Source organism: Festucalex cinctus, chromosome 19 (assembly GCF_051991245.1).
Source record: "Festucalex cinctus isolate MCC-2025b chromosome 19, RoL_Fcin_1.0, whole genome shotgun sequence".
Taxonomy (NCBI): Eukaryota; Metazoa; Chordata; class Actinopteri; order Syngnathiformes; family Syngnathidae; genus Festucalex; species Festucalex cinctus.
In genome coordinates, this window is record NC_135429.1 from 10,481,410 (window position 1) to 10,509,337 (window position 27,928).

General features: G+C 41.7%; 2 protein-coding genes and 1 long non-coding RNA gene across 8 annotated transcripts in view; 1 reads left to right on the forward strand and 2 right to left on the reverse strand.

Moving 5' to 3' along the window:
* The window catches only part of zbtb10 (zinc finger and BTB domain containing 10), a 43,572-nt gene extending 28,240 nt beyond the window's left edge, over positions 1–15,332 (reverse strand). For 2 of the 3 annotated variants that reach the window (XM_077507511.1, XM_077507510.1), the window contains exons 1-2: positions 14,339–15,331; positions 2,021–3,020 (exon numbers count right to left, since the gene is read on the reverse strand). In XM_077507511.1, coding sequence (XP_077363637.1) covers positions 2,021–3,020; positions 14,339–14,962 — 1,624 coding nt within the window. In that variant the 5' untranslated portion in view covers positions 14,963–15,331. Of the gene's footprint in view, positions 1–2,020; positions 3,021–14,338 lie in introns of all 3 variants that reach the window. The other variant, XM_077507513.1, reaches the window with a different exon arrangement.
* A 683-nt stretch (positions 15,333–16,015) lies between these two features.
* Positions 16,016–27,896, reverse strand: LOC144008030 (uncharacterized). Of its 2 annotated transcripts, none has more exons than XR_013280534.1 (3): positions 27,555–27,896; positions 21,869–22,106; positions 16,016–16,285 (listed from the first exon to the last, which is right to left on the reverse strand). It is a non-coding gene; the product is annotated as an uncharacterized LOC144008030 (long non-coding RNA). The 2 variants fall into 2 exon arrangements; XR_013280535.1 differs by lacking the exon at positions 16,016–16,285 and adding an exon at positions 19,466–19,813.
* Positions 17,736–26,689, forward strand: tpd52 (tumor protein D52). Of its 3 annotated transcripts, XM_077508071.1 has the most exons (7): positions 17,736–17,921; positions 22,000–22,127; positions 23,086–23,234; positions 24,282–24,383; positions 25,173–25,214; positions 26,096–26,144; positions 26,213–26,689. In XM_077508071.1, the coding sequence occupies exons 1-7, from the start codon at positions 17,903–17,905 to the stop codon at positions 26,318–26,320; spliced, it is 597 nt and encodes a 198-aa protein (XP_077364197.1). In that variant the 5' UTR covers positions 17,736–17,902; the 3' UTR covers positions 26,321–26,689. The 3 variants fall into 3 exon arrangements, with proteins under 3 accessions (XP_077364197.1, XP_077364198.1, XP_077364199.1); XM_077508072.1 differs by lacking the exon at positions 25,173–25,214 and having other exon boundaries at positions 17,741–17,921; XM_077508073.1 differs by lacking the exons at positions 25,173–25,214; positions 26,096–26,144; positions 26,213–26,689 and having other exon boundaries at positions 17,741–17,921; positions 24,282–24,387.
* Positions 27,897–27,928: the final 32 nt, after the last annotated feature.

Consider the following 27,928-nt stretch of genomic DNA (forward strand, 5'->3'; position numbering starts at 1 on the left):
AATGGCCGAAGGAGAGATTACGGTCGAGGAGAAATGGCGACGTGTAGATAGATTAAAAGGTTATTCAAGGATACCCGCGGGTGCAATCCACATGTATGGAAGGACACAAAGAGGATTTTCAAATGGAGTCATGCACATTTTTTTATTATTTTTTTTGATTGTGGAAGGGCAAGCGTGTGCGATGGCGCCCCGGCGTCCACAAAGCGGGCGTTAACGTGGGTATAAGCCTCTCGGCGCAAGCCCCCACCACCCCCCGCCCGGCTCTGGAGCGATTAGCGGGGGGGATCATCAGAAAGGAACGGCGGGCCAGGTTGAGCCTGCTTGAGAAGCGCGCGCACGCTGCCCCGGCCGGGGTGTGCTACGGACGCACTCAAACCTTTCAAACGCGCGCATGCACACACATTTGACCTGGGTCATTTTCAGTTATGTCAAAGTGTGGGAAGATGACTGCGGATACGGTTAAAGATTACAAAGCGCTGCGATTCGTATTTTGTACTCCCCTTGTGTTACAACCATTATGAAATGCTTTATCGGAATAGGGCTGTGCAATTAACCGAAATTTAATTAGCATAATCAGCATAATCGCAAAAAAAAAAGAAAAAAAAAATATAAAATACAGTGCTCAGCATATGAGTACACCCCCTTCAAAAAAAAAAATTTATTCAATATCTCAATGAAAATCAGAACAAAACCACAGAACAAAAATTTTGACAAAATGTTTTCTGTAGAATATGCACTTAACTCACAACATGAAAATAAGGTTGTAATAGAATGCATAGATTACAAAATCTTCAATTTAATCAAATTAACTAATACAAAAAATTAATGCAACCCCCAACAAAAAATGACTACTTCTAGTATTTTCTATAACCACCATGACTGTTATGGATAGCAACTTGTCTGCTAGGCCTGGAATTAACAAGTTGTCAGTCTTTTTCTCAGGGTCTACTTATCTGTGCAAAACGTACTTTAATATATTTAATTTAAAAGATACTTTTTATGGGTACTCTAACAAATTTTGCTTGCAAGTTGCAATCAATGGCCCACATTTGTGGGAGAATTTTGTAGTCTAGTAAGTATCCCATAGAAAATTTCAATTCTGAAATTAAATTCTGTTGGGGTGTACTCATTTATGCTGAGCACTGTAACTAATTTAATAAATTTGGTTTCATCCAAAAGGAATTGAATAATTATAGTGTTTCAAAGAATTTCATTGGTCCTAATATTTTTTGTTTTTTTTACATTTAAACAACTTCTTGTTTTGCACCAAAAAAATTAATAACCGTCCTACACATGTGCACATGTTGCACTCCAAACTAAAAGTTTTTGACAACACAAAAAAATATATATATTTTATAAATATATATTATTATAAAGTCTGTTTGGTCCAAAAGGAACTTACATAATTATAATTATAGTGTTTCTATTTTTTTTTAAATTGGTCTTAATATTTTATAAATGTGTAAACATTTTCTTGTTTTGTACCAAAAAAAATTAATGATCGTCCAACTTCAAGTTTTTGCCTAAATAAATAAATAAATTAACAAATAAATTAATTAATTAATACATACAATTATAAATTTTGTTTGGTCCTAAAGGAACGTACATAATTATAGTGTTTCTATCTATTTTTTAATTGGTCTAAATAATTTTGTGTAAACATTTTATTGTTTTGTACCAAAAAAAAATTAATGATAAACATAAATAAATTAATTAAAAAATATATATTAATTCTGTTTGTTCCAAAAGTAACTTACATAATTATAGTGTTTATATATTTTTTTAATTGGTCTTAACATTTTAAATAACATAAATAATCATTTGAATAATCGTGCTTTCAATTCTTGCCAAAACAATCGTGATTATTATTTTGTCCATAATAGAGCAGCCCTAATTGGAAACAAGATATTTTAACGTGGTGAAAATTTGTCATCAATGTGTCCGCAAAAGGGGGAAAATAATTTACGTGTGAGTAAAACTGGCGCAAAAGGTACGTAAGGACTGCAGATGTGCGTCGTACCGGCGTTTTCCGAGAGCGCCGAGAAGTCCTCTCGGGGGTAGGAGGCGGACGGCTGGACGAACATGCCCTCGTCAAAACCCTCCTCGGGCTCGGGCGGGAAGTTGTAGACGAACCTGCGCGTGGTGGCCTGCTTTTTCCGACGGCCGCTGCCGGCAGCGGTGTCGGGGGGCTCGCGCTTGATGGCCGCCGCCGCGCCCGGCTCGTTCCAGACGAAAACCTGCGCGCGGGCCTCTGTGTTGTCGGCTGAGTCGGACGAGTTGTCGTGGTGGTGGCTCCAGCGGCCCGGGGGGCCGCCGGGGGGTCCGGCCCCGACCGGCGTCACCTCCACGTCGCTGGGCTCCTCCTTCACCCTGCCGGCGCCGTCTTCCTCGGCGTCCTCGGCCGCCTCCTTGCTTTGGCTGTTGCCGCTGGCTTTGATGGACAGCTTGGAGAGGATGCTGGTGGCCCAGAAGTTGCTGGGCTTGCGGTCGGGGCGCCCCCGCTGCCCCTCCTTGGCCAGCGTCTGCCGCTTGTTGTAGTCCACCACCACCGAGTCGGGCGCCTCCTGCTTGATGCTGATGTTGAGCGCGTCCTTGATGAAGGCCCGGCACGACTGCACCACCTCGGTCATCTGCAGGTAGCTGGCCACCGACATGACCTCGATGGCGTTCTGGCTGGTGAGCAGCAGGTTGCCCGAGTAGAGGAAGTCCAGGATGACGGAGAAGCCCTGCACGGCGGCCACGTCCAGGTGCGTGACGGTGGCCCGGTCCGGCGCCTCGCTCTGCGTCAGGCAGTAGAGGGTCTTGAAGTAGCGGCTGCCCGCCACCAGGATGTTCTTGTGAGCGCGGAACACCTGACCCGACACCACAATGTTGACGTCGCACAGGATGCCGCTCTTGCGCTGTTTGTCCAGCTCCTGAAGCAGCTGGTAGCAATAAGAGTTCTCGTTGGGCTTGTTGCGGTAGTCGTCCTCCGACGAGTTTGTGGACGGACTGGCGTTGTCCGAGGGCCTTCCCGACTCCTTAGTCCGGACACACAAAAACAACACTGTTAATAGAGGACCCGGCATCAACCAAAATGCACAGCGTAATGGCGAGTGATGGGAATCCAAAAGCGGTCCTCTTTGAAAACCTGTTTTTGACCAGGGCTTGCCGCTGGTGAGGCCACTTAAAGCAACTTTTTTCACTGTTCTTAGTCACAATATTTAAAATAATTATCTCATTTGGGCTTAAAAAACACAAATACATGGTCCCACGTTACTTCACGGTTCACTTATTGCGTATTTTCAATACGGAGTACCCCATAAAATTATTCATGCTGCTATTTTTGTACTTCTTTGTAATATTTGAATAAATCTAAACAGCTCTTTCGTTCATTCAACACAATCCATCACATTTTTAATCAAAGTATAGAATATTTGGTGAATTAAGAAACGTGTCGCACAAGTTAAAATTAAAAAAAAAGTAATGCTCTATGCTCACGGAAAAACATTGGACTTGCATTGTAATTTGATCTGTGAGGATTATTTTGACTTGAAAATGTGATAAAATGTTTTGACTACTACAACAACATATGTCTGAATTGTGTGATAGTCACAAGCAACGGCAATACAATACGCCATGGAAAAGAAGCGTTGCATTGTGGAAATAGCACAAATGCCCAGATTTTCGATACACTAAGAAGGAACAAGGTAATTACATAAATTTGTAACGTTATAACATTAAATATGTTGAAAGTATGCCAGGCTGTTTTTATAACATCGAGGTACCGCTAAACATCTATAAAATGTCTTCTTTTTCTTTTTAATGAGTGTTTACAGTACGTTGTGATGATTTAGGATCACTTTATATGGATAAAATGTATCTTATTCAAGGGATTTTATGGTAATTACATGGCTCAAAAACATACATTTTCATTTAAAAAAAAAAAAAAGTAACTAACATTTACCTTATACCACTAATTTTACACCCACACATTGTATTTTCCGAGTCAAAAATATCCCCGTAATAATCGTATAATTTACAGCAAAAAAAAAAAAAAAAATATATATATACACTTGAAACACGTATTGCAACAAGTCGTCAAGCAAATGACGGTTACGCTATGTGAGACAAAGAACTCATGAGCATTCAATATGGATGCCAGGAAGGACATTTGTCAACACAAGCAAGATTTGTCTCAAAATTGTGTTAGTAAACTCATTTGTTAGAAAACCCAGGTTCCACCTTAATTGCACCATTGTTTTCGTAGGTGCAGATCAGAAAAGCCAGATTCCCTATAATGGTGACTTGACTTTTTTTTTTTTTTCTCCGAAGTTGTGTTTGAGATTAATAATGTAAATCCTGTTTGGTGTTGTGGTCAACTTTGTTGTCGACGAACGGTTCGGAATTTGCCAAAGGACATTTTGAGAACAACGTGTACAAAATAAAAGTAGAATTGTGTGTTTATACAAATAGGACATTTCCCTGGCGGTCGCCTCATCTTTACTAAACACGCTGGCGTCGGCAAACAACCCCAGGGTTCCTGACACACCCGTCGGAGGGGGAGAAACTGGTCCGACAGGCTCCCAAAAAGCAGAGCGGGGATACAAATGAGGTACAATGGAGGGATGGGCTGCCTGGACTGGAAGCCATTATCACGTCAGCCTTCCAAGCCAGGACGGAGTTCAGTCGGAATTCTTTGCAAGACTTTCTGGCTTGCTTGACGAGTTGCTGAATCAAACTTTGACACCACGCTGCAGCCAAATTGGATGACCTCGGCAAAAAAGCTTGACAATCTAGCATTTGTGTCTGCCACGGATCAAAATGGCCAATTTCCTGTTGGCATATGTCCGCAAGACTTTTCCCATCATGATAGACATATACAAGCAGAGCAACTGCTATCAGGGGTCGTGCTCGGACCCTGAAATACATTTTCACCAGGTTGACACACACTTGTGATAAATGGCTGACTTTTCTGGCATTGGAAAGACCCCCAAATCAGCGATTTCTAATAATAATCTTGGGCCAAACCAATTTGTTGTGCAAGGGGAACAAATGTGACAGATTTGGACTACTGAGACCAAAACAACCACAAGAGATATCAGCTCGCCACTGGCCATTTTCCCCAAAGTTGAGTCTGTGAGACATGGCAGCTCTGGAACAAAACAATCAAATAGATTCTTTCCTTCTTAACCACACAAGTCAAATATTGAGCCCAAAACACGGCCAACACAGTCCTAGAATGCTGGCTTCTTTCTGCCGTTTTGGTTTACACTTTAGTCAACCACAATGCGGCTTAGACATTGATGCTGTTTTTTTAGTCAATCATTTCTTGCCACATCTCTGGACAACTTTGTGAAAAAAGCATGAGCGACACACTTCCTAGCTTGATGTATGAATTAACGACAGCGCAAGTGAGCGTAACAATCAAAATGGGTCACTGGACTCGTTTTTCGTGCAGAAACTCCCCAGACTATTGCGATTTAAGTCATTTATGTTCCCATCAATTCCGCTGTTTGCAACCCACGTCATAACTAAACTGATTAAAATTGAGTTTTATTTTATGGAGAAATCTCAACAGGTAATTGAAGACATTACTTCTTCAGTTGTTTGCTTAGTTACATACAAATACTATCATGGGGGGGGGTGACACCGTTTGTTTTCGATGTAACGTAAAAGCTCATTTCTCCAAATTTTTCTGTAGCGTGAGGTGCGGTTCAAAATTTTGATCTGTCAAGCTGACCTGCAATTTTTGTTTTTAAATCAGACAAACCTTCTGATCTTTAGATGACTGCAGTTGCGACTTCTTCACTTGTTTGGCAATAATGGGACATTATGTTTTCAATTTCATTAAATAAAAATACATCAGTTGCCGTATGTTAGCAAAAAATAAAACATAAATTGAAGCCCATGCGCTACAGTGCCTCAGCAAGAGCACAATTGGCAAGCCTACCTCCCATTACTATGTAAGCCAAATTCTTCTCCTTTGGGTATCTGTAGCAGAAAGATGGCAACGAAACATGTCAGATTACTAGACCTATGATTAAGTTAAAAAATGTACGTTGATGTGATAGAACTTTTTTTTTTTTTTTTGCATATTATTGAAATTGTGTGTTTTTTTAAATGCTCGTTCACCACTAGATAGTGCTAAATTCCACACACTGTCACTTTAAGGATTTATTATTTTCTGTAAAAAAAAAAAAAAAAAAAAAAAGAAGCTTTTTTTTAAGTTAAAATACATTTTATTTAAAAATTATACACATTATATCATGGAAAAAACATGTTTTGTTGTTCCTAAATGTATTAAAAATAAACTAATTTTACAATAAGATTGCAACATAAATTGTCCAAAAAAAGCTTAATTTAATTCATTTCTTATCTGCAATAAATCTGACAAAACAAAAACACTTTCACGTTGTCATTATGGGATGTGTCATGTGTGTACCATTCATGTTGGAGAAAAATGTGGAAAAAAATGTAAGCATTGTCATTTTTTTTTTTTGAGCTGCACTACATGGTCATGATATCATCTAATGGTGGACTTTTTGTACACTGAAACAAAGAGGCAATCTGGAGGAGTTCTGTCCGAGGATGGATGACGGGGAGGGCTGGCAGAATCGTCAACCTACCCTGGAACAGATCTACCGTCCCCCCTCCCCACACCTTCAACCCTCCCACCCGTCCTCCTTACAAGCCAACGAGCCAGCCTGGTACCGAGTAAGTAAGATGGGGGAGTATACATCCAGCACACACACACACACACACACACACACACACACACACACACACTAACGGTGAGCTTCATATAGCAGCACATCCACAAGGCAGAGAAGACGCCTACATTGCGAGTATTTTTTTTTTTTGCAACAAAACTGCACAGCAGATGTCCTAATCCAGAATAATTCACATTGCTCCGGCATTTTTGCTCCCCGCCCACCACCCTCGTAAACACACAGAGCGCAAGCTGCCCACACACACACACACACACACAGCTGGGGTTTCAGCCGATTAAATCCATTTCTCTGAGGTCCCCACCCAGCCCCCACTCTCTGCACAGCAGCCCGGGCACACAGGATGGCATATAAAAAGGGGGGAGAGGAGTGAGTGGAGGGGGTTTATCATCCATCCTCGGCCACACAGCTGGAGGGAGGGAGAGAGCGAGCGAGCGATGGGATGTGAGGGATTGAGAGAGAGCGAATGGGAACATGCTTTTGCAGGCTGGACGCCGCGCTCGCTATAATGGCTGAAAAGGAGCCTTATAATGGAGGAAAAGTTACAAAGGCAAGATAAGAGATGGCTGATAGTTGCCAGACCTTGAGAGAAAATGTGGAGCAGGGGAGGGGGTGGGAGTAGGCGAAGGAACGCGAATGAGCGAGCGCCGAAGTCGACAAGGCGACGGGTCACCCCATTTTTTAGTGGCCTTCACAATGGCCCGCGTTCTCCCCGAGGCTCATTGTCCACTCACTGTGGGCCTTTTGTGAAATCACTTCTTCTTCAGACTGCGCAGGACGGAGCCAGGGGGTGCGCCGGCGCCGAGGCGAGTCGGGCCAGGACGAGGGAGAGGGCAAGACGATGCGGACGCATCGGAGGCGATTAAACATCGAAAGGTCCAACACAATCCGAAAATAAAATACATTTGTATTTTTTTTAAACCAACAACACTGTGATACTGAAGTCATTCTGAAGATGATGAAAATATTCACAAACAAACATTTGCCGCTAAAGTCACACAAGGAATCACACGTGATGAGACCTCGACAAACCTGACTTGAATTTCAACAAACTCTTGAAAACAGACTTAAAGGGGAAAACATTCCTTGACAAAACTGTTATGTGACCTCACAATTCTAAACATGAGTTATGAAGCAAAATCCAGCCATTTTTAATCGATCTCAAGGGCGGCCATTTGCTGTCGACTAAAGATGACATCACAGTTGCTCAGGGCTCAGGAAACAACCAATCAGAGTTCACCTGTTTTATGAAGCTGAGCTGTGATTGGTTGTTACTTGAAGACCTGTGCAACTGGGATGTCAGCAAGTGGCAAAATGGCTGCCTTCCGATGTTGATAAAAACTGGTGGTTTTTGCTGCTTAACATATATTCCACTAACACAATATTAACCAGAATACCATATTTAGACTAGTGGCGCTTCATAGAACATATTGTCAAGAATTGTTTTTTTTTTGTTTTTTTTGGGTTGCCTTCCACTTTAAAGAATATGTACATTGGCGGCGATAAACAGGAAGGTTTTTAAACATTTATTTAGGTAGATATTTTTAAGTTATGCTTTCTGTCGTTGTTGTTTTAAGTTAAACAATGTATTTTATTTGCATTTTTATTGAATCAATGTTACAGTGCCTAACAATAATATTCAATAAAATATTTTACTGTCTGGGGATACTTGCAGAGCATATTATGTGTCCTAGAACTGACCGTGCAGGACCAAAAAATGGTTCCAGCGTACCTGAGAATTTGGAGATCCTGTTAATGATTAGCCACCTTGCTCCAACTGCCTGCAGCTTTTTCAGCCATTGGCACATAAGACAGCAGCCCGGGAAGGTAACACATACTAGTTTTGGACATTAAGTAAGCGCAAATTCCAGCTAGGTTGCTGAATCCTGCAGGTTCCTTTCTCCAGATGTGCCACGTTGGAGTCGGGACCCACAAACAAGGGGTTTGAGGATGTCTGAAAGGAATCTCCAATGAGTTAAATACATCAATAATTTCACGAGTTATTAGTGCACTAAATTACTTTTATTACTGTTTTAAGTGCTGCTTGGTAGATTTTTTTTTTCCTTTTGTCTAACAAGCTGAATTTGAGTTTGAGCAAGCTTCAGATACACCGCCACATATAAAAAAAGAGAAGCGATGAAGATAATGCCCTTGCAAGTGGGAAAGGCGAGCCACTGCGGCCAATGCAAGACAAATACAAAATGAAATCACTTGCAAGGAGCTGCTGTAAGCCCTCACGCAAAAACGCCAGCTATTGATGTCACTCACTAGTCCACACCCTTTAAAAAGCACACATCCGACACACAAATAGTCCGTAAAGTAATTACGCTTTGGAAAACAAATCTTATTTCTAGACACTCTTTTATATTGTTTTGTACAACAAGAGTGAATTTTCTTTATTAAAAACAAAACACTGTTTTTGGGGTGTTCGGAGTTAGAACTTAACACCATTCCAAAATGATTTGATATACCAGTAAATTTTGTTCCAAGCTTGGTCCAGACAAAATTCAACTCAACTGTATCGCACAGTAGCGAAACGCTGGATGGCATGGGGACTACAAAAAACCACGATGGAGGGCTTGATCGAGGCATCAAGAAAGGCTCAACACAAATACACGTCAAAGCCAAACAAACCCGTGGAGCCCCGCCCCCTCAAGTGGCGGCTGATCCGCGACAAACACGACGCGCCCCGAACAGTAATCCAGCAGTGTCGCCATATAGAAATTAAAGCCCCCCCCAAGAACCCCACCCAAAGGCCCACAGTCTCATGATCGGACCCCTGAGGCCAACAGTAGTTGCCCCCACCCCAATAACAAAACAAAAACAAACAAAAAAAAGTCAACTATAGTTGACGCCCCAAACTCAAGCCAGCCAGCCGGTCCCCAGATAGCAGAACAATACAGCTGTGTTCATGTGGCCCAAGGTGTGGGAGGGCCGCCGAGCGTCTCCCGGCCTCTCAACAATGTCATGCCAGAGAAGAAGTTGACGAGGAGGTGCGGTGGGGGATCCACAGAGTCACAAGAATTCTCCCTCTGGCGGCAGCCCACCCCGTTTCACTGACCTGTGGCCCCCAATAAACATCCCATCCACCGCACTATCTTGCCAGACCGCAAACAGTCCCCCCCCATTTTGGGGCAAAAGGTACAATAAAGGGTTGAAATGACCCCCCTCCCAAATTTTCAGCGCTTGCGAATCACTTCAGTTAGCCGATTGTACCCAACCAAAGGGGCCAAAAAAAAAAGTCACATGTACCACAAGGGTGGGGTACCTTCTTCCCATCTGAGGGCCAGACTAAACTTTGGTTTTGGGGGCAACATACCGTTTCCTTACTAGGTAGTAAAATCCAAGGCCCCCCACCCAAGTCAAAACTAAAAAGTGAATTTTCCAACCTGTATTGTAACTGTCTGGTTTTAAGGTGCAGACAAAGGGTGGCGCACATGCAGAAAACCAAAACTGAAACTAAATTCCGAGAGGGGAATTTTTTTTTCTCCTGTGCACTGAAACTGCAGTTTAGTTTCTGTAGTAACAAATGTAAACGAATAAATACTAAGCCCATTACATCATTAGCACTTTTTACACTGGCAACATGGCCCAAAATGAGTTTTTCACTAAAATTGACTATTTGGGGGCATAATAGTAATTAAAAAGATTCTCCATTATGTTTGCTTATTGTAGCCACACAATATAGTCGTCATTCAAATTTTCTATAGGGATTGACCAATTATCAGCCGGGCATTTTTAACAAATATCGGCATCAGCCTATTTTTTAAAAATCTGCCAACCGATATAATAGATCATTTTAAATCTGTGTTAACTTGAGTAAACTATTTATTTAAATTTTCAGTGAACTATATATATCAGCCAGTGATATTTTTACATTTTTAAATGTTTTTTTAATCCCTAAAAACACAAAGGAAAACTAAATGAAGCAGTGCCATAAATGTGTTTTTCACAACTGCGGAGCAACTTTTATACAGACTACTCCTAAAAATCTCTCGTCACATTTTACCTTTTTTTCGCCTTATTTTGGTCCACGCTGGATAAAATCCAGACATAGGACCACGCCTAAACAATTCCTGACAATCCCCTCTCTCGGAAGAGACCCACATTTATCCCAGCTGCCCCGCGTGCTGGGGGCTAATCGAGTTAGCTTCTCTCCCAACACTTTGCCGACTTACAAAATAACGTAGCCGAGTATTAGCATCACTGGCACACAGGATAGTAGGACACGGCCCTTGGCGTGCGCGGCGTACGTGCGGGGGTTCTCGTTGCCGGGGAGAATCCGCGGCGCCAAGCCCCCTAATCCACTGGCAGCGCTCTCCTTCCCAATTAGACGTGTGTACAAGTTAGTGGATCACTTTAAGTCATTCTGATTAGCGATTGCGTGTGGCCAAGGAAGGAACTAAATGCGGTCGTCCAATCCTCTTGCGAGTCAAACGGGCCTGGCGAAGTCGGCCGTGACAGCTCGCTCGGCGCCGTCGTCGGCAGAAACACACTTTGACACCCGACTGGGATCGTCCATAACGTCGATGAAACACTCCCTGCTTTTATGGCATCTGAGAACGCCGTGCAAATGTCGACGCCATAAAGAAAAAGATAAAAACGCACACATCATATACAGCTGTTACGGTCACGTAGGCCTCAAATACTACAAAGATTTCAGCAACCCTGAATCACATGATTCCCCCCAAAACAAAAAAAGAAAAAAGGAAAAAAATAATAAAAAATAAGACTTGCTTTGCTTTGAAAAAATACAATCCGTTATCAAAAAGTATGTAGGTACCTGATCAAAGTGAAAATTAATCGTCAAGATCTCCTCCCCCTCTCCCAAAAGTCACATTCTGAACTTTGACATGACAACCCAACATTATGACAACCAAAATTAACAATGACATAACTGACAATACTAAATTAGACGCATAAAATTTGACAAATATTCAATTCAAAAGCACTATGAACACCAACACTGCTAGGAATCATCCAAATTTGACTTCATTGGTCCGAAAATTATTACTTACTGAAAACGTGTCTTGGTTCATCTCTTTGCAACAACGTACAGTGACAGTCAGATCAATGAAATTCTCTTCCACTAGGTGGCAGAACGCAAGTAATTAACTTACGTTAATTATACCTTTAATGACATTTTTGTTTGGTGGTGTGCTTTGAAATGTCTTAAATAAAATGTATTGCATCAGTAAAAGTTGGGAGACACTGGGTAACACAGCCCAGAAATATTTTCTACTTTTGCAATTTGACTGTATTTTGTGGGGAAAATTGAATGTTTCACATAAAAAGAACTCAAAGTCACATCGCACTTAAATGTTCGCAGTATGATTTTGAGTCAATGTCTCGGCATGCGGCGTACAATCTTTAATTATAGGATATGCCCCAAATGGTGAACAGTAGGGCCCATTAATCCACAAAAATGTGGATGATGGGGGGTCAGGTGATGCCGTGTCATTCGTATTAAGTGTCAAACTCGAGGCCTGCAAGCCAGATCCGACCCACCCCGTTATTTTATAATCATTTGTTTCCCTATTCTAAGCTAATAAGCATTTCACTTAACTATTCTGAATATTAGGAACGTTCTCTACTAAATACTGAACAATTATTGTGAAAAACACTTTTGCAACTAAAAGTGAGAAAGAACATAAAACTGTTTTCCATTTACATAAAATATTGGCTTTTCGCTGTCCAACTGTACCCAAAGTGAACCCAACTGTGAACTTATTACAAAATACATACTAAACCAGCAACCATGACGTGGCTCGCCATTTGATACCCCTGTATTAGGGACATCCAATTCACCCTGCTCTCATCCTGCCAACCCCCTCCTATTTTTATTTTTTTGCTCTTGTCCAGTATGGATTTTCTGGGGGGGTCATTCTGGCACAACGCCTCTAATTTAGCTCCCAAGGGGAGGAGGGGGAAGGTTGTGTAAAAGCACCAGAGGTCACCAGGGAGCGCGAGCCTTAAGAGGCCGCACAGGAGGGCCCAAGGTGGTGGTGGGGTTGCTGCGGCTCCCCTTGTCATTGTGACCTCTGGCTAGATAGTAATCAAGACAGATGCTGATACAAAGAAAAACGTGGGGCTTAAGTACAGTGCAAACTGAGAAAAAACGTTTACATTTTAGGCAGGCGTGTGCAAACAATATATTCAAGGGACAAAATACATTATTTTTTCCCTGAAGGGACATGAGCCAGGTCGTTGGTAAATATGGGAAACATGTTTGGAAAATGTTAAATAGTTAAATTTTAATAAAACAATACATTTCTTAAATATGTGTGGCATCGGGCCAAAATTTTGTACCTTCAAAATGTCTACTTTTCAGGAGACTCTAAAAACATCCTGTTTGCTCAATTATTAACATAGCATCATCAAAGAGAGTAAGCAATTTTCAACACTTTAGATTGGTCAGTACTTTTTAAAAAAAAAATAACACCCACATGTGTGGACGTACCAATTAATAAAATAAATGGGGTATATATGCCACGGGAGAGGCGGGACTTGTTTTTGCACATGAGCTTTGATTCTGGTTCCGGTTCGCGACGTGTTGGCTGCATCCCACTAAGTGCGCTTCCGACTTTGTGCCCCTCGGTTGCGCATTCCCGTTGACGGGTGCGAGTGTGGAGTGTGTCTGTCAGTTGTCCGAAGCACGTCAGAGAGTTGAGACGCCCTGCATGCTCCCGCAAAATCGACGGGAGCACGCGGTTGGGGGCGCAGGGGTGGGGGATGCGAATATTGGAACGCGGCACACGCCGCAACCCGGAATCAAAGCTCATGTGCAAAATCATGGAAGTCCCACCTCTTCCGTGGCATATACCCCATTAAAATGTTAAATTGATATGTAAAATTGTATATTTGATTTACAACTGTTTTACATTTTATTATATATTTTTTTATTTGTCTTGAACATATGGATCCATTTGTTTTAAATTGTGTTCGTAAATGATTATCAACAGATATTCAATAAAATGATTACTTTTTATGTTAAAAAAGTGATTATACAATGAATATCAAATTAACTACATGAATGATAAATTAGACAATGTTTCAAAAAAACTGATGAATAAATACATTTATTGTACCAATGTAATGGGAAAACAACATTAGTGCAACAAATATTCCAAGCCAGTTGGTCTTGGTGGGCCGGATTAAAGATCTGAGCCGGGAGCCTTGATGGGCCCGCAGCCTACAGTTTGCTCACCCCTGGCCTTGAACAGTCAATTACTTTAGTGTTGTTTACCCCGACCAACATACGAAAGAAGCACAAATGAGTCACAAAAACGTACATTTACACTCCACAGCCAGCTAACTAGCACGATTTTCAGCGTCTCCACCGAGATTTTCAACCCGGACTCGGGCGTCCAATCCCGGCGACACGGCGAACGAGCTACGAGCTAGTTTAGCACCGAATTTAGCTCCTAAGCTAATTAGCCGCAAAGCGAACAACGGGTGGGGGGGTCTCGGACAAGCTCATTTTCGATTTAAATGTTTGATAAAGGGACTAAAATGTCAACCGAGAGACTTGAAAATAGTGAATAAAGTGTATTTAACGTGGTTTGTAAGCATCCTACGGCAAGGTTTGAGAGCGGTGGAGGGGTGCGGGCTGCCACCGAAGCGGTTACCTGTTTGCTGGGGTCATTCCTGCCGTGTTCGGACGACAGGTGATGTCGGAGGAGCAGGGCCCGCTTGTAGCTCCGGCTGCCCTTGGTGAGCTCGTCGCCGCTCCGGGTCGCGACGTCGCGGCACCACGAGCACGACATGAGCCCCGTCTGCTGGCAGAAGCGCAGCCACGGAAACTCGTGGAGCCACGACGCGTGGAAGAGCGAGTGCTTCTGGAGCAGCGTCTGCGGTCTCATCTCCACGCCGCATTTCCTGGGTCCCGCCTCGCCGCTCCCCGACTCGGCGAAGTCGTGGCCGCCCGCTTCCTTGTAGCCGTTCGCCGCCGAGTCGGCATCGCCGCGGCTCCTAGCCGCCCCCTCCGCGTCCTCTTCCTCCTCCGCGTCGGGCTCCGTGCTGTCGCTCACCGAGCCGGCGCCCTCCAGTCGCTTCCGCGTTGGTCCCGTCGCTCCAAGGTCCCCGTCTTCGTCTTGGTCCGGCCGGTTGCCGTTAAAATGTCGGTCCTGGCAGGTCTGGGCCTCCCAGCTGTTGCCGTTCCCCCCGCCGCATCCGGAACCTCCGGAGCCTGTTAGCCCGGCTAGCCCACCGCCTCGGAACGCCAGCGACCTGCGGTTCCTCTCGCCGGACATTTTCTTGCGCTTATGACAACTGTCTCACCAGGATCCCCCCCCGCCACGGCAAAATGTTCCTTTTTCCTTCCGTCCCCTCGCTGTCTCCCCCCCCGCCGTCGTTGCTCGTCCTCGGCCGCTCGTTTTTCGGTCGCGGGGCCCCCGGCCGGTGAGAGTTTGTCGGTTACACGGAAATAAATCGCTCTTTTAATCGCATAATGACATTTTCAGGGTTCTCGCTGCGTCCGCGCAGGCCCCGCAGAGGTCGAATGGCAACGACTTTCCTCCCCACAATGCACCTCGACTGGTGGTGGAGGCGGCGGCGGAGGGGAGGAGGAAAGGGAGGGGGGCCGCTTCGAAGAGGGGGAGATGGGGGTGCTGCTGTGGCTCGCCAATGGGGGCTTTTGTGTGTGCAAGGCTGCACCCATTTTCCGCATGCTTCTCATATCTCTCCGTCTCTCGCGCTCGCTTTTTTTTTTATTTCGTTATCTCTTTAACGCTTTCGGGCTCTGCTGAAAGCACATAAAGAAGACCCTTTTACACCCCTTTTGTGCGTGAATATGATCACGTGACGTGATGTAATTCTCAAGTGTGTAAACTGTTGATTCTTATATCAAATCAAATAAAAATGATCAATTACATCAAATATCACAAAAATGTGCATGAAAATATATTTTTATAACAGAAAGGTGTGTTTTATTTTAGTATATTTTTATTATGGCGAATAAATTATTGTCTAAATTTATAAAATGTGCAAAAATATTTCAAATATAAATATGCACATTATTTCAATTACATTATCATAAAAAATACAAAACATTTGTTTAAAAATCAGGTATTTTTATTTGTTTTTCTTTACTGTTTATTATGTATCCATTTTTTGTACATTTATATAATATACACAATTAGCAATATGACAATTATGTGTCGTACACAGAATAAATAGACCATATTTAATCACATATAACACAACCCCCCCAAAAAAATACAATATTCTGGGACATTTTCACATTCATTTTCTTTACAATATTTTAAAATGTATTGTGAAGTTTTTTAACTTAACTTTAACTTTTAATAAGAACATGTTTATTATATAATATTTGACAATATAAATAAATATTGACTTTCCTTATGTGTAATGATTATTATATTTAAATACAATATTATATGCACATGAAGTGCAGCAACTTTTCTAGAACTGACTCCAGATCAGCAATTGTGTGCCACCTGTGACTTGACATACATTATGCTGTTTTTAAGCTTTATTGAAAACTGAACATGGCATCCATCCCACAACGTTGTCCTGAACAGTACGGCATGTCCACTGCCCCTTTCTTGCAAGACCTGTGATATAAAGTATTTTGTTGTGCTTTTAGTTTTATTGAAGTTGGTGCAAGACAATAGAGTACAGGCACAGCAAGCATTGATCCCACAGTGTTGTTTTGTACAGTGAACAGTACAGAATGTCCAATTCAGCTTCCTTGCAGTTATATCCAGGCCTGGCAAGAAGCAGTCATTCATGAGAACATCCCTCTCTATGTGTGTGTGCGCGAGCGCCCTGCTTTGTGCATTCGTGATAGTTTGCATAGCCGGGTGTAAAGTTTCACTGGCGTCCAATTAAGGGCTTTGCAGACAGCGTGTGAACAGCAGCGGGGGCATAACCCGGCCTTAGATAACATTAAGGTGGCTGTTTGGGGATGTGTCACACAACCATAGGCTAATGGCTAACTGGCAGGCCTGCAGCCAGGCATGCCTTGCACATGCATTGCTGGCTCACACTTACCACTTGAATTAAAAATATTTAGTGCTTGTTTAAGTGATTATAGAAGCACATTGTGTGACGGTAACCATACAGCAGGAAGTGGAACATACAGCCTAACAGGAAAGCAGGAAAGTTGTATGTAATTAGCAAATGACTAGCCAACTGCTCAGAGAAGTTTGCCAAATAACATCTTAAAAAAAAAAATCAGGTTCCCATTTTCAGTTTCCCATAATGTCTATGTGTTAACAAAGCCAGAGTAGCTTTACTTTATTTTAGTTGTATTATGTTGTGTTTAGCTTCTCTTTAGGACAGTTACAAATGTCAGTTGTTCTGCAATGGAGTTTCCACTGTATATTACATAGAAAGAGTCTCTTAATTTATCACAAAAGCAAATACAACTTGAACAAAAAATGGACAGAGACTTTGTAGACATACTGCATTTACATAGTTAGTAGTTAAATCGCTATATAAAAAGCAGCCAATTTATCATTTAGAGCACTTCTGTCGTTTTTGTGTAATTTTATGTGCACAGCCCATATAAATCATTATAGGCTCTGCATTGAACATAATATATTTCATCCAAAAAGCATTATTTTATTTGCAAATCTAAAAAAACAACTATACTTTTTATAAAATGCTTTATATACCAATAAAACTGCTTTCATAACTTTTATGTTACATTCCCTAACAAAAAAATGTTTAGGTGCCTTACTGGGTACTCAAGGCCACCGCAGAAGTACTAAAAAACGTTAATTGTCTTCTAATTTAAATATATTTAAACGTGTCGAACACGTAAGTTTGTTTTTATGTACCTTCAATGTTAGATTCATGCATTTATAAATTCATTAAACGCTTAATTATTAATTCCGGCGTTGTTTTTGACAGAAGCACGTCAGCCAACAAAATAGCTTGTTTATTGCGCATGCGCAGTGTTGACAGCGTCGATTTGACACCCACGTGCTCGCCTCTGTTTACACTTGTACGTGCTGATGTCATAGTAGCAGGACCCGCCCCCCACGCCGTGAATGGCAGCCAGTCAGCGACAAGAAGGCAGAGACCAGGAAGAGGAGAAGAAGAAGATCAAGTAAACGACGAAGAAGAAGGAGAAGCCTTCAGCTTCTACGCCCAAAAAAGGTGTGTCGTGACTGGACCTAACTGCAACTTTACCTCTAACACAGAATCCACGCTGAAACGCACTCATGGACGACAACGACAAAGGTAATTCACTTATTTTGAATGTCTCGCTTACGCTTTGGCATGTTGTCACTTTAAAACAAACAACGGAGAAAAAGACCCGAAACTTAAGATTAAGGCTAGCGAACTATCTTGGTTTGCGCCCCAATTTAAACGTTAACGTGTCAAACTTGACAAAAAGATATTCATTCTAAATGGCAACAAAACTTAACGCGGAAGTGAACGTGTCCGTCTGTGAAGGAGGAACTCATAATTGGAACAACAAAACCACTGAAAAAAAGATCTAAAAGTTTTAAAATGCCACGTGTACACCGCGATTATGTATTTTTTATTTTAGATGTGCTTCTTGACTATGTGTATATGAAAGGCCAAACGGGCTTAAAGTGCGCATGTCAGTAAATAAAATAAAAAAAAACAGGAAGTGAAGTGAACACAAGTGTGCTAAAAGTATTTTGTCGTATAATACGACAAAATGAGGATTCTATTTTTCAATCTATATATGTTGAGTATTTTAGTACATTTTATTTTGTTCAATTATTTTCCTGCGAGATGACTACTTTGTGTTTTAGTTCACAGAAAGTTGACAATTTTGTCTTCTAGTACACTATGTTGAATATATTATGTCTCATTCGACTGTATAATGAGGGTTTTGTGTTTCAATACACCGTATGGAGTGCATCTTGTTATGTATTTTGTCTCACAGTACTCTGTATTTGGTGTATCTTGTGTTTTAGTATACTGCATTTTGAGTATTTAATATTTCAGTATATGATGTGTCAAATTAGTTTTGTAGTACAACATACATTGTGTTGCTTGCGTTTTAGTACACTAGCTGTGGAGTATTTCATGTTATACATGTGTATTTTGTGTTTAGTGCACTGTCACTTACTGTATGTTGTGTATTAGTGTACTTAATGTTGTATATTTTGTGTTAGTACCCTATATCAGTTGTATCAGTTTGGTGTGTTGGCCCCATGGGAACACTTTTAAAAACAAATCAAACCTCATACTAAGTGCTACAAAAAGCTGAAAACGTACAAATGCTCACAACAATGAATATTGGACAAACAACTTCCAAAAGTTATGAACTTCTTTTTGCAGCAAAATGTATGCAAATATAAATTTGGCTGCAATCCACCTGCTTAGCAAGCAGACATTTTGATGAATTATCTTCCATTTGTAGGTAATGGTTACTCTCGCACAACATTATCAGGCCTTTAGTGTACATTCCTCCTTTTATAGGCGCTTTGTCGTCATGGCAACAGACTTCCCCTCCAGTCTCGGCGTGGAAATGAAGCTGGCCGGCGTTATTGTTTTGTTTTTTCTCCCCCTCTTAGCATCCTCCGGATGCGATTGATCATGAGCAGCAGTCGTGATTTGATTTCCACCAGAGAGACCAGTGCACTTTGAGATTGACCACTTTATGTTTTGTTTTTTTTGGTTATTTTACATGTGAACAAAAAATATCCCTCTGCTTGTCCATGGGACCCCACAGCCACTTCTCATAGGACATGAGTGTGTTACAGTGTGCCCCCCCCGCACCCCCCGCCTCCTTTGTCCCATGATTTTGGTTTTCGGCCCATCATGTGACACGCTATGCGGCAAATATTACGCTAATTGATTTGATGCTGCGACCCATCAGGCCGCTCAAACGGACGCTTGTTCCCGTTTGGTAGAAGTGCACGTAACCAACAGTGTCCGGTTTCAATGCGCTGTATTTGAATGAAATACAAGTAAAATAGAGTAAGAGTTCTCCAGCCCTTGTCACAAAAGCATTACTGATAACGGTAAAGGTGATGATTTAAAACTATCTTGATCATTTTGAAGTGTATGTATAATTCTAAAATAACTGTATTGTTCTGAAATCCATCCATCCATCCATTTTCTTGACCGCTTATTCCTCACAAGGGTTTGTTCTGAAATAAAAGTAAAAATATTGATGTAATTTACATTCACTGCTGTTAACTGTTTAGAAAAAAAAAACAATATATACAAAACGAGACTAAGTGCAATTTCAGGAGAAGTTGCGTGGGAATGCTAATAGCTAAATGCTAATATTTGAATCCAATTGAGAGATAAATTATGAAATTATAACCTCCTGGTTACTGGACAATGTGCTTTACGAACTGTGCCTCGTGGAAAGTGATACTTAGAAAAAAGTTCAATGTCTGTCCCATTGAAAATGAATGGGGAAAAGTTGATATTAAATGTTAAATTGTGCAAATACTGTTAGTAATGTGGAATCAGACGATATATATACACTGGACCTTGGAAGGCGTGAATTTTTGAAGCGAAATTGAAATTTCAACAGTGTAAATTGGAAGTATTATGTGGGAGTTATGTGGCAAAAAAAAGTGTGGAGAATAAAAATCACAATAACACACGTGGGAATGCTTCAGCATTCCCACAATTAACAAGTAAGAAATTTAAAATTGTAAATGGTCACACAATGGTAAAAACAATTGCTATTAAAGTGTTAAAAAAAAACAGCCTTTTTCATTTTAACATTTTCAACTGTCACATAAATGTAAACAAATCAATTCTTTAAAAAAAAAAAAAAAATCAATAATCCAACACTTCCTCTTGGAGAGCATCTTGTCATATTTTTCGAGACGCCTCACACACACACATTCATGTTCATCTTAAGCACGCGCGATTCCCACTGCAACTCCTCGGGCGTCCATTCCGGCTGAATAGCCCCCCGAGCCCGCCCCCTCACCCCCACCCCACCCCAAGATGGACGGACAGGCCCCGGCCCAGATTAATGCCGGCCGGGCTGTAATCTGGGACACGGCAGATTACGCTTTTCACTTGGCTCACATGACACATGAACGGGACCTCCAGGATGGAGGGATGGATGACAGAGTAGATGAAGGGTCAGGCGATAGCGCCGCCGCCGCACGGTCTGACGAGCGCAAAAGGACGACGTTCTTGATGCGGAATAGGAACGCGCCAGTCACATGCACGCAATCGTGTCTGGCTCGGATGGGAGTCGCGGGATGACATGGAGGCCCCGGAGGAGTACTGCTCGCCCTTCGACTTTGAGCAAGGTGTCAACGCCAGCTATCTGTACCTGGCGCCCGCCATCAGCGACACGCCGCCCGGCTCGCCGGCGCTTCCCAGTAGAGGTAAACGCGACGTAAAAATTTGTTTTACCTACGATATCAAAGAGTCACAGTACTGCTAAAGTTACTCCAAAGACCTCAAGATTCAGTCCAATTACGAGATGATTCGCTATAATTCCGATCGAATACCATTCACAGATTACGATAAATTGTACCCCCTGATTACGACACGATTCGATTCACTCATTTAATCTCGTATTCACTTGATACTATTCACCACAATTACCATGTGACTCAAACGATGTGATTCTTTCGGATTGCTCTAGAATGCAATTAACTCATTACGATCCGATTCTCTTCGGTAACGATCCGATTCTCGCCATGCTATTCAATTTCAATTCAATTATGATTCATTAGAACACAATTGACTCCAGTTTCAACATGGAGTCACCATAGTTAGGATCCAATCAATAATTCTTACCAGTTATCATTTGCCACAAAACAGACTCCTATTGCGCAACCAGTCACTCCGATTGTGATGTGATCAAATACAATTGCCTCAGATTACGATCCAATATGACTAATTACGATGTGAATCACCACAAACTTCAATTCAAAATCATTCACTCCAATTACATTATAGTACGATTCAAAATGTAATTTAATGTATGATTTTTTTTTTTTGTCTGTTTTTGCATTTTCTACCAATTGATGGAACTCGTCATTGATTGCTTTGTGGGAAGACTTCCTGTCCTTTTAGTGTCCCAATACTTTTGCCCACATCTAGTTGTCTTCTTGCCACTCCTCATTTTGATGGAGTGAAGATTTTCTTTCTATTATTGATGCACTGCTGCTCCCATAGCCATCAAAGTGTGTGCTCGTGCTTGCGTGTGCTCTTGAACTCACCATCAGACGGTATTGTTAGCACCATTTAATGCTACGCTTCCATTACCCTGGTCGATACCCACCAGGACAGCACTCAAGCGCCACCTGTTGGCCACATTTTCCACCGCAATGTCTATGTGTTGGCCTTCCAGGCTCGCAGCAGCATCAGGATCCGGTGGCCGAGGTGGGGCAAGATGCGGCGATGAGCGTCGGACCCGCGCCGCTGATGCCCGCCATGACGGAGGAGGAACGCCAGGAGCTGCAAGTGGAGTTGTTGAGGGTTAGCTGTCCGTCACTTTGTGCTACAGCTAAGTGGCGATGCAAAAGTCGTTATACCATATGTTAGTCTTAAAACTCACTATATTGGAAAAAGCACAATATTGTGTTTTTGTACATAACAGTGGTGAGCAAATCTTGAGCAATCTTTTTTTTACTCTAAATGTTTTATTTAGACAATGTTAATTAGATCATGTTATAATTAAACATTAACCTCAAAACGACCTACAATCACTAATAACATTTAATGTGTTAATTAGCGTGGGGCTTAAACAAAGGTGGCCAAAACATGCCTAATTAAAATTAAACTGCAACAACAAACTAACCACCAGAGGGTGCTGAAATTGTACAAATGGAAAACAAACTGGTCTTTATAGCAGATGTGCTGCTTTTAATATCGTGACATGATGACGATAATATTGTCAATCAATTGATCAAAGTTTATTTATATAGCACCTTTCATACATTTAAATGCAACTCAAAGTGCTTCAGCTGAACAATTAAAACATCCACAATTAAAAGAAAAAGCCACCCCTCCCCTTCATATCCCCATGATCGTACCCAGAGATACACACGCAAACCACAACATGGCAGGGCACAGAAGAACCCTGTAAGGAAAGGCACCCAGGAGTTCATCCACACTGAGAGGGATGATGGCCAGTTTTAATATCGCAATGTTGCTGTTATTGTTGCATCCCAACTGCTAAGTTCATCTTGCTGAATTCGAGGAATTTTCCAAGTGGGAATCGTTCCATTGGAATTACCAGAAATTGTTTAAATGAGAACATACCAGGAGTTTATAAAATTGAACAGGATTCACTCAAAGTACAATTTAAGAAAATACAATCTAGTGCAATGCAAAACGATTCAGTCCGATTCCGATGGGGGGGGGGAAAAAAAGTTCCTGTTAACTCCAGGGCACCCAGAAGAGGATCTAATCAAAGCTAACGGTGTGCGCGCAGGTGGAGGATGAGATCCAGACGCTGTCTCAGGTTCTGGCGGTGAAGGAGAGACAGCTGGCAGACATCAAGAGGAAGTTGGGGGTGACGCCCCTCAACGAGCTCAAGCAGAACTTCACCAAAACCTGGCAGGAGGTCACCACCTCATCGGCGTACGTCCCGTCCTGCACTTCCTCATGACAGACACTTCTTTTTTTGCTTCCCCTAAACCAGACCCTGGCGTAAAAAACAGGTTGTTGAAAAAAGTAAACAACAAGCATGACACTCGCAGACCTCCACCAAGGTCGAATATTGCCGCCAGGCAGCATGAATTCACATTTCAAAATGCAGAGAACTTGTATTCACCACAACTCCATCTGCTGGATGTTGCAGATGATCACCAACTCACTCACTCACTCACTCACTGATTGACAAACTAGCTAAGCTGATCACTGAGAATAACTCGACCTTCTGAGCAAACAACCTTTTCATCTGACAAGTCGTAACCAACCAACTTGACCAAATGACCTACCAACCAACCAATCTCACTGCAACCCGAATAAATTGCCGACCACGCGACTCACTTGACTGACTCGCCAACTAAACTGCAAACTTACGACAGACGACCAACTAACTCGCACTAACTAGACTGAACAGCTAAACTGAATGCCTAATAACTAGACGGTTCAAACAAACCAATTTTTAACCAATACTAAACTAAACTTACAACTAACTTGACTAACCAGCTAGTTTGATTTACTGACTAAATGCCCAGCAAACTAAGTCATATGCCAACAAACTAGACTTACCGACTAACAAGACTAACCAAACAGTTCCCAAAATGTGGTACTTTTCACATCGTTTTACTAACTAACCCAAAAAATACCTTTTGCATAATCCAACTAGCTATCTCACTAACCAAGCTTTACTTGGCTGCTAATATGTAATCCTACTACCTAGCTGATTGACTAATGGACCAGACCAGTAACTGACTACCCAAGTAACTATAACTAGACTTACCGACTAAACAACTGACTACACAGCCTGACGCAAAATTTGAAGAGTTTCTCGTCGCGTCGCAAGCTGCATGTCCAATCTCGACTTTTGATCCAACTTCCTGCGTGTTGCCCGCCACAGGAAATGAGCGTCCGTGCGTGCGTCTGGCGCTAGCAGGCATTTGAAAATGAAAACGTGACCACGTCCCCCCCCCCCCTCGCCAGGTACAAGAGGACATCGGAGACGCTGTCACACGCCGGCCTGAAGGCCACGGCGGCCTTCTCCAACATGAGCTTGGCCATCAACCGCAAGCTGGAAGACGTCAGGTGAGCTCCGAGCGGACGGACGGACGGACGGCAACGCTGCCTTGTGTTGGTCACGCCCACCTGTCGGGCGGCGGCTTCATTTACACAAGTTTGAACCGAGGTGGAATTTTGACCACGTGAGAGTTGGCATGTTCCTTTAACAACTTCATGATAAATTGAGATCCTAACTCATTTTTATTTGGAGGGAGGCGTTTATTCGTCTTGAGCCACCGGCGTCTGTTAATTAGCGGGATGACCTCGATTAGTCGTTACCCATTAAAGCAAACCGCTACGACTCTCGCTAATTGTTTCCGGCTTAATCCAACAATCAGAACCTGCTATCCGCGAGACTGGCGAGCCCCCCCCCCCAACCCATCCTCCCCTTGACACCCCCCTCCCAAGCGAGAACGCTAATCCAACTTCTCCGCTGTCATCCTTCCTCCGTGGATTAGCGAGCCGCAAACAAGATTAGCCGCCTCCTCAAAGCTGATGATTACTCTGAAATGCAACCTCATGCAAGCCGCTTTTTTTTTTTGGGGGGGGGGGGTGCTTTTTGTTCACATTCTGTTTTTGATGTACGTATTTGCGTGTGTGTATTTTTGTGCTTGTGTGTGCTTTTTGTGGCAGATGCATATAAGTGGCCATTTGCGTTGAGCCCTCCGTACAAAAACACAAAAAGATCAACACACTCACTCAGTCTTAATAGGATGTAGCAGGACGTGCGCGTGCGTTCATGTAGTAAAAGTGTGCCGACTAGCATTCTGAAATGATCACTAATCCCTCCCCACTCTTGTTAACGCTGCCGACTAGCAAGCGCTCTTTGCAGCACTCGGCTAGCATGCCTGTCATGAGGTAAGAAGGACGCCATCTTGTGTCTGCTGCACAGTTTATTCAACAAAGTTGCATTACTTTTCATTTGAGTTTGTCGTGCATTTATGTTACTTTTTAAAAAGTCTGACTTTACCAAAAAATAAAAAAATAAATCACAATTTATGCAACTTAGTAGATAATTTTCCAAAAATTATATTTGTACTTTTTGGTCATGAAATTGGTTGTGACATGCTAACGCGTTTAGCACCAACCATATTTTTATTTTCAAAGATTCCTTTTTAGAAAATGATAATATCAAATGTATTAGTACATTTTACAAATATATTTACTTTTTACAAAGTCAGTTTCTGTTTGGATTTACACACATAAATTCATGTGTGCTTTGGTAGAAATTGTACAAACTGCACTGACATGCTAATTTACTGTATATGCTAAATTGCTAATATGTTAAACCATTTTTTTCTTCTTTTTTTTAAGATTTTAAAGACTGTATGCATCGGTGGTTGTTTTAAAGTGTTCTATAAATAGTTAAGATGAGCAATTTTGTTTTGGGGAAATAATTGCTACAAAAGCAGCTGCGCAAAATTTTTTTTTATTTTATTATTTTTTTTATTGTAAATCTGGTGGCATGTCACTTTAATTTATAATTTCTTTTACACCAAAATGTCTGATTTTTTTCAATAATGTCCAAAAATAGCTGCACATTTTGTTCCATAAAAATTCTAGAATTAAGTGCTTTATTTTTTATTTTATAATGTAATATTTATTTTACAATCCTGTATTGTTATATTTAATCCGTATGTAGTTTTATTGATTTGAGCTTTTTTTTTTTTTTTTAAGCAAAATTCGGCTTAATTGAGGCTACAATCACTGAATGGATTTAATTATTTATTTATTTTCAGGAATGCTCCCACGTTCAAGTCATTTGAGGAGAAAGTGGGAACTTGGAAGGTAAAAAACTAAAACCGCTTTCAGAATGTAACAACAAGGCAACATAAAAGTTTTACTTTCTGTTTCAGAACAAGATGAGTCCATCGGAGATGGACGCCGGCGAGCAGATGATTGTTCCCGACGCCGAGGCTCAGCACCAGGACACGCCCACCACCCTCGACACACCCTTGCACTGACCCTCTGACCCCCAACCTTTGAACCTCCCACATTGTCAGCCCTCAACAAGTCTTGAAAGGTGTCAGCAACCTGACTTCATTAGAACCGTGCAGCCTCTTCGCATCGCTTTTTTTTGCGGCACACCATCACTCACCTTAACCACTTACACACACGCTTTAGTTTTATCGTAACATGTTAGTTTTGTCATTTTCGGGGCCAAATCAGCTTTATTTATGGTAGTTTAACGTACACGCAGTCAAGGTTAACATTTGAACACTGTTGGTTAAGGTTGCTATGTTACTAACTATCCTGTAAAAATAGAAATACTTTTTGTTTGACATGACACTGCCTGACTTTCAAAATAAAACACTTTCCTCAGTGCGCTTAAATATATTTTTTTTAATATGTCTCGATTTATTATGAATTGTGTTGAAACGAAATAAAGTGATTAAACTGCTCAACAGTTGTTTTTAATTAACTTCAACGTAGAAATCTAAACATATTATAACAAGAATTATTCACATAAATGAATTACTTTAATTCAGAATTTAAAAGTAGTTGATTAAATTTAAAACTAATTTCTATATAATGTACGATAATCAAAAGGAAGTCGATTTAGTGACTGGAAGAAAATGCATCTTAGTTGCAGTTCACGATTTGAGCACCAGATGGAGGCAGAAAACAAATTGTACACAAACTGAACCGGAGCTGGTGCTTTACAGCCTTCAAAATAAAAAGCATAGTTTTTTTTCTAACATGTAAAGTTACTTGATAGCCTGATAATGGAGAGTTAAATGTTAACTGTTACAAAATTTGCTTACAGAGCGTCATGTACACTTTTCAACTTGTGCAAAACAAAACAGTGTGATTTTAAACTTTAAAGGAGCATTCAAAATCGTCGATTTGTCCCCCCCCCCCCAAGCTCACTACGTATTTTATAAATATTTAGCTCAAGATAATTTGTTCACTTTGGTAAACAAAATTAGCTGTGTGGCATTATATTGACTCATTTTTTTAATCGTCATTGATCAGGACACACCCGCAGCTCCAAAGGTCTGATTTATTGATTGAAATGCTGTTGTAGTATGGCAACCACTTTATTTCACAACAAGCCCCCGACCGTTACCAGACAGACTTTAAGTTGCCAAAAGCAATCATTTTCCCAAAGCTGGAAGTGAAACAAGCTACACACGTGCTGCTTCCTTATCGCTTACTAAAGGTGTGCATGAGGCAAAAAGTCATCTGCGGGCTTACCTGATTACGCCGCATGGCTTGCTGACGAGAAAAGGGGCGGAGTTTGTCACTTCTCAGACATTCGACATACTTGACTATGATCGCCACTTGAAATTGGTTAATATTCCGTTTACAAAATGAAAATAAACAGACCAGGTGAGGGTCGACACACTCCAATGAGGAAACGTGCTGTCTTCTGTCTGTGACGTCATCACTCACGCAGGTGTGACCTAATTATTAAATGAGGCCAGACGTGGTTCGAGGATTTTTTTTTTCTCACTCTCCTCTGGTTCTGAAACAGTTTGAATGTCGGGAGAACGACAATCAAGCGAGTTGCTTGACATGACACTGAAGAGAAAGGTAGCTAGCTAGTTACATTGTGTGCAGGAGAGCAG

Bases quoted from the DNA above. Each gene is read 5' to 3' on its own strand.
- tpd52 (XM_077508071.1), top strand. The intron at 22,128-23,085 runs GTTAGCTGTCCG...GTGTGCGCGCAG, and splicing joins TGCAAGTGGAGTTGTTGAGG to GTGGAGGATGAGATCCAGAC. The intron at 23,235-24,281 runs GTACGTCCCGTC...CCCCCTCGCCAG, and splicing joins GAGGTCACCACCTCATCGGC to GTACAAGAGGACATCGGAGA.